This window comes from Ptychodera flava, chromosome 16 (assembly GCF_041260155.1).
Source record: "Ptychodera flava strain L36383 chromosome 16, AS_Pfla_20210202, whole genome shotgun sequence".
NCBI classification, from domain to species: domain Eukaryota; kingdom Metazoa; phylum Hemichordata; class Enteropneusta; family Ptychoderidae; genus Ptychodera; species Ptychodera flava.
In genome coordinates, this window is record NC_091943.1 from 32655723 (window position 1) to 32669548 (window position 13826).

General features: G+C 36.9%; 2 protein-coding genes across 3 annotated transcripts in view; one reads left to right on the top strand and one right to left on the bottom strand.

The window, feature by feature from the left end:
* The window catches only part of LOC139114630 (aspartate--tRNA ligase, mitochondrial-like), a 33763-nt gene extending 20628 nt beyond the window's left edge, over window positions 1-13135 (bottom strand). The window contains exons 1-11 of the mRNA XM_070676461.1: window positions 12912-13135; window positions 11633-11805; window positions 11142-11243; window positions 9830-9928; window positions 9483-9606; window positions 9004-9122; window positions 8220-8324; window positions 7206-7346; window positions 6691-6729; window positions 6239-6346; window positions 4860-5081 (exon numbers count right to left, since the gene is read on the bottom strand). Coding sequence (XP_070532562.1) covers window positions 4860-5081; window positions 6239-6346; window positions 6691-6729; window positions 7206-7346; window positions 8220-8324; window positions 9004-9122; window positions 9483-9606; window positions 9830-9928; window positions 11142-11243; window positions 11633-11805; window positions 12912-13044 — 1365 coding nt within the window. The 5' untranslated portion in view covers window positions 13045-13135. The remainder of the gene's footprint in view (window positions 1-4859; window positions 5082-6238; window positions 6347-6690; window positions 6730-7205; window positions 7347-8219; window positions 8325-9003; window positions 9123-9482; window positions 9607-9829; window positions 9929-11141; window positions 11244-11632; window positions 11806-12911) is intronic.
* Window positions 13136-13343: 208 nt separating this feature from the next.
* LOC139114628 (rab-like protein 6) overlaps window positions 13344-13826 on the top strand; it is a 30102-nt gene continuing 29619 nt past the window's right edge. The window contains exon 1 of one of the 2 annotated variants that reach the window (XM_070676459.1): window positions 13344-13799. In XM_070676459.1, coding sequence (XP_070532560.1) covers window positions 13676-13799 — 124 coding nt within the window. In that variant the 5' untranslated portion in view covers window positions 13344-13675. The remainder of the gene's footprint in view (window positions 13800-13826) is intronic. The other variant, XM_070676460.1, reaches the window with a different exon arrangement.

Sequence of the window (13826 nt, forward strand, 5' to 3'; positions counted from 1 at the left end):
GACCCCACAAAAGTCACGGTCAAAGAAACATAGTAATTATATGACACCTGTCGAGAAAATGAAGTTTGACATTGAAATGGGGATCGAAGATTCTGATATGACTTTAAAACGTCTAGAAAAAGAGCTGAGCTGTATGCAGGAATCTTTTCGGCCAACAGGTGCAACGAAAATTGGGCCATCTTGCAGTAACTGTCACCAAAGATTGGGACATAATGTGCTCAACTGCCAATTTCCTAAGTGTGAAAGTGCATCCTTTTGCAAGGACATCGGCCGCAGTGAACACAGGAAGGAGAGAAGAAAGATGATCAACATCGGAAACGAAATCAAGTCAGTCAAAGAGAAAATTAAAGAGAAAAAACTACAACTGAAACAGTTCAGTACGGGTATAAAAGCTTCCCAAAGTACTTATGCATCTAAAATAAGACAGAAGTTAATCAACAGCAACAGGGACAAATATTTGTCAGGCGATGGTTCAGTGAATTGGCTGGAAGTGAACACCGATGCCAGAAAACTGGAGACTGCTTTGAATGGTGACGTACCCGATGAGTCAGCAGATTTACAGCAGCTCATCAAAAATTACACAGAGAAACTCCCACGTGTAAATGTAGCAAAGAAAGCTGAACGCAAAGTTATCAGTCTGTGGAAAATGAAAGGAGTGGACTGGCCAGGGCAGAAGACCGAAAATGCTATTGAACCTCATCACAACATTGAACACACTGATGTAGACATCGGTACACTGGCCAAACAACATGATGACCTGCTACTGAAGCTAGGAATGGAACAAAGTATGAAGACATACGAAGCGGAACGACAAAATGAGCGCGACTCTGATACAGGCCCTGGGACAGATAGTGACAAAATAATAAACAGCGTCTTTGCAGTTTTGTCAAATATGCAGGAACAAATATCCATACTAAGTCAACAAGACACAAGAAGTGTCAAAACAAAATATAATGCACCCCCTGAGTGTTTGCCAGAACCAAAAAAAACTCAAATTCCACCTCAAAGTTTGTCTCTGTCATTGGGTCGTCAGTCTGACAATTCAACATTTGATAACGGCAAATTTCAAAACACGCCTGAAGCTGAGAGTAACAGTACTCACAGGCGTCGGAGAAAAAATATGTTCACTGTTGAATCTATGTTGTCAAAGTCACCGCCAAAACAGCAAAATAGCTATGATGAATCGATGGGTTTTAATCCAACAAACCATAATATTATTAACCCTCTAATGTTTAGACAGCCACCAAATATACCCTACTGGTTATCACTGCCACTGCAGCAGAGTTCCTACACATTGCCACACATGGTCACACATGGCCAGGGCATTGCTCAATGCCATACCATTCCCCCTGTTCAACCATTGGAAAATAATGCAGGCGATTTCAGTGAACAAGCGCAAAGCTTGGTAACTCAAGGTGAAAATAACCTGTATAAACCATTGCATGATCCCGCCATTTTTTTCCCGGTTGCAGATCAATCTGTCGGAGATTCCATGCAGCCGATTGGTCAAAATTTGTCATCGGCATCTGTAACTGACAATAGTCATGCAAACAATGTAAAAACTGACACCCATATTCCACTGATGAATACTCAATCTTTGAGTACAGTTCCGTTACCACAAAATACGGAAGATGAAAATACGAGTAATCTGATGGCATTGTATGAATCAGCGCGTCTACTTGGAGACTTGTAGTGAAAGTTCCTGAGTGACAATACTGATTTAAAGTCACAGGTTTCACTGGGACACTGTGAGAACGATAACTTGATCTTGCTCTACACGTATCACAATTTTGAAATTACTGCGATAATTTTGAAACTCTTCACATCATTTCGTTTACTTTGGATTCTATGAGTATAATCCAGATCCGATCTCAGATAAACATTAAACAGCTGGATCATTAGAAATTATTGCAAACTTCCTCACTGTGAATTTAAAAATCAGAAGTCTATATCAAATTTTGGTCACAAAAAAAGTTCACATTAAATGTATTCATTTGATAATTATAGATTTTTCATGTTATTTGCGAGTTGCAACATTTTTCTTGTTGCTCATTTGTAAAAGATGAAACTTTTCATGCATAAATCATAGATAATTGGTAGAGCAGACCGAGTTGTTTGAAATTTCATGTTGTTGGTGTTCATGTGCTTTTGGCTTTTTCTAGTGTTACAATTTCAATTTGTTTTGATTTTACTTTTTACCTTGGGGTATTTGTTTACGATTCAGCCCATTTGTTATGGACAAAAAATTCAACTTTGAAAATATGTATATTGGCGTGAATTAGAGGGTGACTTATTCAAGACTAATCAAATCAAAATTGTATCTGTTGTGTCAAAAACAGTGAACTTCGTGAATGTCATTCCGTCACGGTCAACTCAAGTTTTGTGACGTCATAAAATTAAACTGGCTTGCATGCGTTTATTAAATACTATAACATGTATTCATATAAATATTGTAAACACTTCGTATTTACGTAGCTTTGCCAGTTTTAAGAAGTAACTGTCTAGTGTATTTCTCGTATACGTGTGCTCTACAGCAGGCAAGTTACTTGAAGGCAATGGCGAATTGTTTTTACGTAGTTTTTTTCTTGCTACTAGTCCCTGTTTGGTTGTTGTAATAAAAGTTACATTAGTTTCCTGTTGATTTTATCTGTAGTATTAATGATTTGTTTGCAATAATGCGCTTTAATTTTATAAAGAGAAAAATTCATGAAATTCAAAAATAACGCGATGTCCGGGTGCAATCACGATCGAACAACAGTTTTAATGATAGACATTAGAAGTGTGAACAAACTAGATACGAAACTACGCTATGTTATGTCCAACAAGAGCTAAATGTCCAAATTCAGAAAGCCAACACTGCGATAATAACCGAGAACATCTGATGGTTTTATCTCGCGTAAAGCTTCGAGAACCGCGAGGTGTAGGTCGGCTCTGGCCAGAGCGTTGAAGTCCGGTCTCGACAACGTTTTCTTCAGTTTTCCGAAAACGAATTCGGCAGGGTTTAGTTCAGGAGAGTAATATGGCGTGTATACTAAATAAATACCCATTGAATCAAGCCAAGCGCCAAATATCGACCTCCTTCATGGTGATGAGTTGGATGGTTGTCGACGACAATGAAATCACCATATTCTAAGACCGGCCGGTTTGTCACTAGACGTACGTTGTCACTTGCGTCTTCAAAAAACTGTAAAAATTGTATGGTATTGGTGTTTTCTCTGATAACTTTGGCATAACTAACCCCTTCTAGACTGACCATCAAATGCAAAGTTACTGCAGGAGATCTCATATACCGCTGTATTTCAACTGCTCTTTCGCCACGCAAAGCGTGACCATATCTGGGGTTGAGATCTTGGGTCAGTTTTATACCAGCCTCATCAAAGAACTGGATTTTGTGAGGGTCTTGTTCGTGCAGAAAGTTCACGAATTCGTTGCAGTAGGAAATATTCGCATCAGTGAATTTCTCATAAGCAACTGGCGTCAACTTTTTGAACGTCCAGGGCCCATCCGATAGACGTGTTCTCACAGCTCGTCCAATCGTACTGATGGAGATATTATCGGCAGTATCGCCATACTCCGCTATCTTTTCTTGAATAGTCCTGTACGTCATAGATGGCCGATAGCGTTTTAATGTTTCAACCAGTTCAATGTCACCATCTTTAAGCTTCGGGTACGATCCCCTGTTTCCCTTTATTGGTTTACATGATACAAAGCGTCGCCATAATTTTCGCACCCCATGATCACTAAAACGAAACTTTTCAGCGACCTCGCGAAATGAAGAAAAGTTACCAGTAACTGGATCTCCGCCAAGCAGCAGTATTTCCTGTACAATACAGTTCTGCAAATCTCGGGAGGTAGTTTTCCCCCTTTTCAATCTCCGTCCAGTTGAACTTACAAAATTATATTCTGCCATGTCGCTAAATATGCCGGTCTGCTGACGTGAACGTGGCCGTCGAAGCTGTTTGTGAGCCTTGAAAAAACGTGCAACATAATATTATCATAGTGGGCGTGTCTTTGACTTTGCGGTTTGGCGAGTGAATGTTTTGGTTTCGCGCCACAATGTTTTGAGTTTGGCGCGTTAAACTCTTTATGTGACAAGTTGCCTGACAGCTCATAAAAAGTTGCAGTCAGACGCGCTGGCGGGGATGCTTATCTTTTCACGCATTGAACACTTCGGTGAACTGCGCAGTACATGTATGCATAAAAGCAGATTAAAATATTCAGTCACAAAGCTCTTTTAATGCATTTTTTCATCAATAACTTTTGACACCAAGTATTGGTTGAACCACAGTATTTTGCTGTGATTTTCATAGAAAGACTGAAGAACTACAGTTGACAACATGTTGTACTTTTCTGCTTTGCTTATACAAAGGAAACGTTTTAAAAATTGGTGCAATGACAAATCAATGATTTCTTTGTATGCACATTCAAAAACACTTCTTTCATTGGCCATCTTTGTTTGCCAGTGTGTGCAATTGTGTACACAATGAAAAAGCTCCTCAATTGGCAACTTCATTTCCTAGGCCATGAAAAACAAGACGGCTTACGAGGCTTTTTATACCGTGAGCTCTTTCAAGCTTCCATATAATGAACCTTTTCACTCTTACAGGGATACCGATGTGCCCACCTAGGGCTTGAAAACATGGCATAAACAGTTGAGTAAAACTGGTTACTGACACATATAAATTTAGATTTTCAGTATCAGGGGTTTTGTTCCACCGTTTCATAATTTACTGATGACCTTTTTAATTAGAGACTTGATATGCCTAGAGTTAGAACAAATTCAAAAAGAAAACTTGCTTTTTTTTAAAATTTTGCTGCAGCTTCTATTTCTCCTTTTTCTGTGGATCATTGCTACTTACACTTTCTTCATGCTTTCCAGCTGCCAGAATGATGACATCACCAGGCTGTAGTTTCAATTCTTCACTAAGTCGTTCTTTAGCATCATTGTTGATAAATTTTGATGCAGGGGATTGCCAAGTCAAATGGTCCTTCACTTTGATTACAATTACTCCATGTTTAGATCTGTGTTTACTTTTGGCAGTGTCTTGAATGACTTCATAATCTCTTGTCCTGAGATGCGTCTGGTATTATGATGATAGAAACCAAGTGTCAATATAGTTTGCCATACAGGGTAGTCCTGCTGTTTTGGACCTCATATTTTGTGTTATCATTAGATGTGCCTACTGTATACTGACCTTCTTGTGACAGCTAAGAAATAAAACTGAAAACAATAATGAGAGTAAAGGGAGTATGCACCTCAAAAGTGAAACACTTGAACTGATGCTCAGACTTTCCCTAGATAAAACTTTCCACCATTCTCTTGGTTAAAATAAAATTAAGAGGTCACAATGCAAAGTTTTGTACCAGTGAAACAAAATTTCATGTACTGGTACCTTACATTTACCGATATTTAAGATTGACAATGACAACTACACGTATCCCTGTGTTAACTTTATGAGGAAAAATAAAATTTTAAATTTTTCTGGAAAAAAGTAAGACATTGCAGTGTTCTCCCCAGGAATTTCTGATAGCATAGCGGCTAATTGTATCACAATACAATTAATTGTTATGTTAATGAATTTCTATTATTTTACCTAAAGTAAAGAGTACTGGCCACTATTCTTTAATTGCTCTGGGGAGAACACTGCATTGAAAATTTTTCTTACGTCAAGAGATATAAAATGAATCCTACAAGCAATAGACCTGGTAAGCAGTGAAAAAAGATTGACTCTCAATATCCTTGACTCGCATTCCACCTTAAGTGCACCTGAAATCTGACCAAAGTAGGTAACATTCTACAGTACGGATCTCTTCCCTTGTACATGTATTTTGTTAATGTATAGATATGATAATGCTAAAATGATTATGAGCCTTAAATGAACTCTGTAGATGTACTTGGTGAGATGCTTGCTGACGCTAACAGTAGTTTTTGAAGTCTTATAAGATTTCTTGACTCTGGCTTATCAATATATACACCGTTCAGTATTTCATTGATACTATCCCTACCCGGGAGACAATACCAAAGAAATGATTAAAATGGTAACGACCTAAAAATCTGTCAATCAATCAAAGGTCAAATCGAGTTTCCCCCACTCTGTATTCTTCCATATCAGCTTCACTCAACATGCATCCGTGCATTGTCAATGAACCATGTAACCATATGTACAACTGTAAGAGTTTCAGAGCAGATAACTACATCAACAAGTGTCTGTTATGCATAGACAAAATACACACTCACCATGGCCTGTGGAATGTGTATTGCCTGCACTGTACCATCACCACTGTTCAGTATGTCTTCAAAGATTTGAAATCCACTGTTTTGGAAGATATCACTGACATTATGAAGCTAAAAATTGCAGAGAACCAATCTGATTAGAGTTAGCAAACTGAAAAATCGGTATTTGCATCATACTTTCCTCTAACATTTCTTCCATACATGATCTGTTGAGATCTGGATCATTTTACCACAAGAGTGAAAGGAGCTTTAACATTGTAGTGATGGTTTCCATGGTTTTCACAAGAGAAAAATTTCAAGTCATCATATATAAAGAAACTTTGTATCTTTTCATGCAACTTCTTCTCTGTCATAAATCAGATTACCATCAGATAAATAAATAAATAAATAAAAAAATAAAAAAATAGTTAAATAAATAAATAAATAAATAAATATGTAGCAAATATTAGACTTACATGCATACCAAATCTTGTGTCTGGTTTGTCTGTTCCGAACTGCAAGTAAATAGAGACAAATTAATTGTATACATAGTAAGTCAACATTGTGTAGATAGCTTACACATAACCTTTCAACAATCCATTGACTACCATTCCTGATATTTTGTTGGCAAAATTAGAACCAGTGATGAAAATGGACTTGTGAAGTGGTATTTCTATGTCATGGTATTTGCTGAAATATCGACTATTGTGTCATTGAAAAATTCATCCACTATCTGACATTTAGGAACAAACCTGACTTACTGATCAAAATAAATTTGATGAAGTCTCCTCTACCAGCAATTTAGGCTACACAAACACAGTATATATCATTAGCTACTATATACATGTATGATATTGAGATATGATAGTGTACTTTTGTGTATATACCAGTAGAATCAAAACAAAATGTTTGTGAATGCTGTTACAGATAATAATACACGATGCAACCTCTGCAACAAAACAGACTTGTAAATAATTGCAGATGATCTTACCTTTGTCAATGCTTCATGGTAAGTCATCCTGGGAAACGGGAGAGTCAATTCACCTTTCCATTCTGGCCAGGAATATTCAATCATGTCTTCCACAAGATTACATACATCTTCTTTGTCAACAAAGGAAAGTTCAAGATCAACCTGAACGGAACAAGAATGTGCAACAGTTCCATAGATCAGTGAAATATTTAGTACACTAGAGAAAATAAAAATAGTTCCTTGGATTTTTCATTTACAATTTTTACATGGATGGCCAGTTTCTGTGAATATACATTATGGGATTGAAACAAACGTGTAGTTGCTTCTATCAAATATACCTACCAGGTGATAAATAATAAGAATATAGTCACTGATTATGCACAATGAAAAATTGCCCTATAAAGAAAGGTATTTGTGGCTGACTTAAGACATTTGAAAAAAAATGTCAAAGCTGGTAAAAGTATAGGCAGAAATTTCACAAAACAATCCCTCAATTATCCTTTGGCAACCAGACTGGCAGTAACATTTCAAATCAAACTAGTGTAGAAAATGTCTTTTTAGTCAGCATACGGCATATACATTTTCAGCCGAATTTTTTAAGGTGCACTTATTTAAACTTTTCACTACATTTTGCTATGGTTTGGATGTCCTTTTAACTAAATTAATTGCGATGAAAATCCAAAAGTGCTCAAAAAGCATGCAGCTTATTCACGTTTTACAGTATTCACACTTTTCCAACAGTCACCTTGCTAAATTAGAACGTTGTTGTCCTACTAGAAAAAAAATTCAACCTTTGTACACTGTCACTTTTTCATGTTGTGCTCACAGCAAACAGGTTCCACCATGCTAATATTCAGTTCCAGCGGATTAGCCATGTTTGTATAAATACCAAGGTCCAATTACATTCTAAATTTACTGTACTTAATTGTTGTAGATTAAATGCAACACTTTGCAGGAATACAGTGCGTTAGCCTGAAAGTCTTACTGTGTTCCATTATGCCCATGTCTTCTAGACTCTGGAAACACCAATCTCACCTGTGTAAATTCTGGTTGTCTATCTGGCCGGCTGCCTTCGTCTCTATAACATCTTGCAAACTGAAAATATCTGTCGATACCCCCAACCATCAGTAGTTGCTTGAACTGTAAAAAAACGAGAAGTGACATAACAAATGTACACGCTGTGAATATCAATGAACTGCTGTAAAAAAACAAACTGAAGAATACACAGTGAAATATAGACATATTCATCTATCCACTGTATGATCTGGCTAAAATCAAAATTAAATTGAATTAATGGAAAACTTAACAAATGGGCAATACAATGATCTTCTGTCTGATTTTCAAATGAAAATATCATAGCTGTCTTCACATAAGCCGTCAATTGCTATAACCAACAGTTGTGAGACCAACTTTTTCTGTAAAATATAGAAGCATACCAGGCACATGGGCCCAGTCTTTTTCTGTTAAGGGGCCCTCCCATGCATTTGCAAAGCAACTAGACCCCTTAGGATTATCTTCATTTGTTAAATTATTGTGCATGGGTCAGGAATTCTTTCACTCTTGCCAAAAGGCATTGATGATCAAAAGACTTGTAGACACATATTGCTTTGAACGCGCATCATAGAAAAATACTTTCTTATTTTATACAAAATGAAAGCACTTTTAATGACTATAAAACGTCTTGTCCTGTCTGTATGAACCTGAACCGTCAGGGTTAAAGTAGATCCTACTTTTTTCTACGGTAAAGTAGGACCTCTGTAGAAAGGAAGGGGATGAAAGCATCAAAATCAGGGTCTTTCCAAGCAAGAATTGGTTGTACCTGCTGAGGACTCTGTGGAAGGCTGTAAAATTTTCCTGGGCGATTTGTTGGAACAACAAATTCCTTGGCCCCACCAGGAGTCTTCCTGAACAAGGTTGGAGTTTCAACTTCAACAAAACCTGCATAAAGTGGCAAATAGAAAACGTGCAAAGAAGGAAAATAGGTCAGATATTAAATCATGTAACTTATCTTCAAGACTACATTGTGCAGTACAAGTTTGGTGGTAAAACATATCATATATCATAAAGATTCAAGATACTATCAGTATAAAAAGATCAGCTGTAATCTTAATAAATAAACAAAAGTCATCCATAGATACTTGTCAAGTGACAAAAAAGGTGTCTATGCTGCTACTAACAATTTCCTCGCATCAGATTTCAAACTACATTTCAATGTTTCTTTTTAGAATTCGATCTTCATTATAACTCTTATTTGCCATCAAAATACACATTATTGCTTACACAAACCAGTTTACACACCATGTTTATTGCACAGAAATTCTCTCATCTTCATGACAAGCTGAGATCGGAGTCTTAAGTTCTCTTGCATTTTACTTGTCCTGAGGTCCAGATATCTGTATTGCATTCTTAAATTTTCCTTCACCTGCAAAAAAACCATGAAATTTAATTCCTCATATATAGTTAGCCTCATAGTATCCACTTGAGGGCGAAGTTGTCTTTCAAAATTTGTCTAGCTATATGAAATATCACAAACAACATAATTTTCTCTTGATGACAAAAATATAAAAGCCAACACTTAAAAGTTTCATCGTCATTAATGATTTCACTTTAATACTTACAATGATAATACAAAAGTAAATTCATACCTTTCTGAAATCTTTTGGTTGGTAAGGTAAATCTTCTTTACATTCATTGAGCAGCTCTATATCTTCTGCTAAAACTTCTACTTCACCTGTTGGCATTTTCTGGTAACACATAAAGATTGAACTTAAATATCATATTCATAAATGTACAAAGGTTGCTCAAACAACAGTCATGCAATTGTTTAGGACAAAAGAGATATCTTTTGACTAACTTATGTGAAATGGCATTCTACTAGTATTATGCACAGCAGCTTACGAGGTTTAGCATCACAGTTCGCAAAGTTGAACGGCTTTCTTGTTAGTCTACAGAGGGCGCCCTTCATCAACATTATGTGCAATGGCCTTTATAATACACAAATGTAAATTCATTGGAGTTCAAATATGGAGTGTTGAAATTTAGCTGCTTGGTTTCGTAAGTATATCTGAAGGCAAAGAAGTGTTTTGTGATCCGTGAATTTTGGTGTCATCATGTCACAATGTATCAATACATGCGTAAATGAATGGCTCAGTTCATAGACATCGTTCATGATCTGATCAGATCAAAGTGAAGACATGAATTAACATCATTGACATCATTACACTTGTAACATATTCTGAAAATTTACCATTTCAGAATTTCACAGCGGTAAACAAGTCGTGATCATTTCAACAAAGATACACTTGACATTCAAACTGAAATCATGGTTACAAAGAAATTGAACAAGTTGCATATTTTGGATTGTATTTTTTAACGGATATCAATAAATTCTCTCTCACAGCCCCTCATCTGCTCTGACTAAAAACTTAGTGTGGCCCAGCTCAGTGAGTTGGGCCTGGCTTCAGCCAAGCTGTTGAGGACACATCACATGACAGACTAAAAGTTGTGTTGTGAACAAATGGCTGTGAAAGAGTGAATTACTCTACCAACAGTGGATGTTTCAAATCAGTCCTTGTTTGATCTGTGAGTCGCAAATTTTATTTTCTTTCTTTAAGCAGCATTCAACATATTTTTTATGGCTTACCAGTATGTCTGTGAACTTCAATCAATTTTTGGGGAGGATTGGGATCACTTCTGTACTGAAGGCAAAACCGTTGGAAGGAAAAGTGACCGAAACAGGTACCACTTATTCTTGTGGACAGTGCATGTTTAATCTAAATTTGCTTTCAGTGTAAGACTTTGTTTCATATTTTGCAATAACCAACGTTCTATATTTACAGGGTACTAATTGACGTAAAATCAAGTTCTGTGGGAATGTAGGCTGGTAAAATGATATACGGTACTGCAGGAATGCTATTAGGCCTTAAAAGAAATTTCTTTTAAACTTGTACAGTGTACCTGGTTTATCTGCCCTGGAGGCCTTGGTTGTACTTTGCCTGTGACTTTGACGACAGATTCTGTGCGTATACTGGAAAGCTTTGATGTTAGCTCTTTATGAATCTGTAACACAGTTGACAGTGATTATAAACTTAATTGCACTTGATTATGAATGGTAATGTGCATCAAAATGGTTAGATTATAATATACTAATTAAGAAAGGCAACATGTGAATACATGGAGAAAATCTTCATGAATTGCTGTTGAGAAACCTATAGTTACACATTTTTGCACTAATATCAAAGTCTAAATAGTGAAAAAGATGCTACTCTGTGTCTCTGTTATACATCTATGTAGAACTATATAAATCATCCTTAATTCAGTCTGCCCACTTTAGAAAGAAAATATTTCTCAGAGGAAATAAAAATTCACCAAAGATACAGATAAAAAGAACAGTAATTTCCACAATGAACAGAACTTGCATATTGGAGTGAGAGCAATCGTACACACACCTTATCCTTGTTTTGAGGTATGACGACTTGTGTAACACCATATGCATCTTTGAGAGTCATCATAAAATTGAACCGTTTATGTTGGATCCAGCCATACAATGTCACTGCATGATCTATGTGAGATGATGTCAATTCTCCACAGCTGTGTGTTCTCTGGCAAAAACTATTGGATGCTGAAAAGACATTTCAAGAAAATCTCAGTCTTTCTACAGTATCCTCTTTTCATCATGGGTGCCACAACTTTTCAAAAGAAGAATCCTGACCCTGTATATATGCAGCATTTTTCTTGGGATGGTACTGTTAAATTTTACCAGGATATTTCAATAATTTCACTGCTAAGTGTTTCCTCCATGGTGTAGCAATACAACCATATCACAGGATAATACACTACACTACACTACACTACACTACACTACACTACACTACACAACACTACACTACACTACTCATTGCTCAACAACACACTCAAGGAGTGTGGTAGGGGAAAAATTACATTATAAAAAGGGTACCTTGGTTCAAAAACCAATTACCTGTCTTCAAAATCCACAGTGAAAATACTGTGTTGGAATCAGTAAAATGAAGACATTTTGGAAATTAAGTTTGAATAGATGAAATTAATAAATTATGGAGATGAATTTGGAAACTACAAAATCTTTTCTCTAATCAACATTATTGTCATCATTACAGTTAAACCATCTTCGTCGTCACCATCATCAAAAAGTAGAATTCAGTAGAAATCTGCATCAGCAATAATATGGACAAATAGTGTATTCAACCAATGGTGAGCATGTTCACCCATACAAGATATGAAGTCATTACGTGACTTTTGGAGGAGGGGCAACAGTTTTATGGAAAGTATAGCTTGTTGTCATAACAACAATTACCTATAAAGATGTAATCAAAAGGACTGGTGCAGTTCATTTTTCAGAGGCGATCAAATCCTTTCACTCTTACTGTCCTAGTGTCACAATGACATATATGCTAAGCATGCTTTCGAGTGGGCTCAGTCCAGTTCAGTTCAGTTCAGTACAAATAAAGGGGAAGGTATCCTAATGGAACAGGTTCAACCTTTAAAGTGCGCGAGTCAGATTTTGTCGTTGTTTTCATGCATTCGAATATTTTTGGGTGATGGTCATTGTGTAGTTTATCATGGAGCCCATGAGTTTATCAAATGGCGTAATACCCGCGCTGCATGATACCAGTATCCGATCATCCCGTTCCTAGTATCGCAATGATACAATCATACATGTGCGATAAATCTAGGTTATTAAAAAATTACCCTTTCCACTGTCGACAAATCGGTTCTTCAGAGAGCAAGTCGACCCGTCGTTGCTTGTATAGCTGGCAGTATGTAGGATTGGTCGTATTCTAAGCTTAGCTGCAATACACCGACGACAAACATTATGCATCATGATGCAAACAGTGCGCTCTGTGGCTGACGTTTCGATGATATACCTGTGCACGTGTGAAGAAACAGCTGTCCGAGGGTTTCACTTCCGGGTTATTAGAAAAAAAGAAAACTGCCTCATTGTACTTCCTGTTGAGTTGTGAATTCTTCCGCCGTAATACATAAATTGTTATTTTCATAAGGTTTTCGATTTTTGCATTATAATCATATTATTTTGTTTTGTTTACAACAAACAATTTCAGGAAAACCACCATCCCAAAATTTTATCAAACATTCTTCTGATAACGTACTATTTTTCTCTTTAATTACGCCCAGGGGTATAGTCGTGAGTGCAGGTGTTGCAGGGCACCTTCACCGAAGAGAGCATCTACTGCTATCAAGACTGGCAGTTCTCGACCAAATCTACATTTCCTCGTCCGCTTCGCGTCCTCTCAAGTTTCACCAAATCGTGGTATCACACGAGGAAAAAGGTGGATATACTAGAAACCAACTGTAATGCTTTTTTGTGAGCATACACCAGATCCCCGGATATGCTGACGTTTCGCTTCGCTGTCACGATCGGATCGTTGGCATACGCACAGACGCTTTGATTTTCATTTATCATAGGAAGTAGTAAACAAAGCCGTACTGCAGCCATGTTAACTGCCTTGAAGAAACTAGTCGGCAACGATGGCCAGAATAGAGGTACCGTCCCAAGCGGGATGCAAGCGATGGGACAGAATTTACAGAAAAAGTTTGCAAAGGGAGTACAATACAACAGTAAGTAATCAATACGTTCGTGTTTCT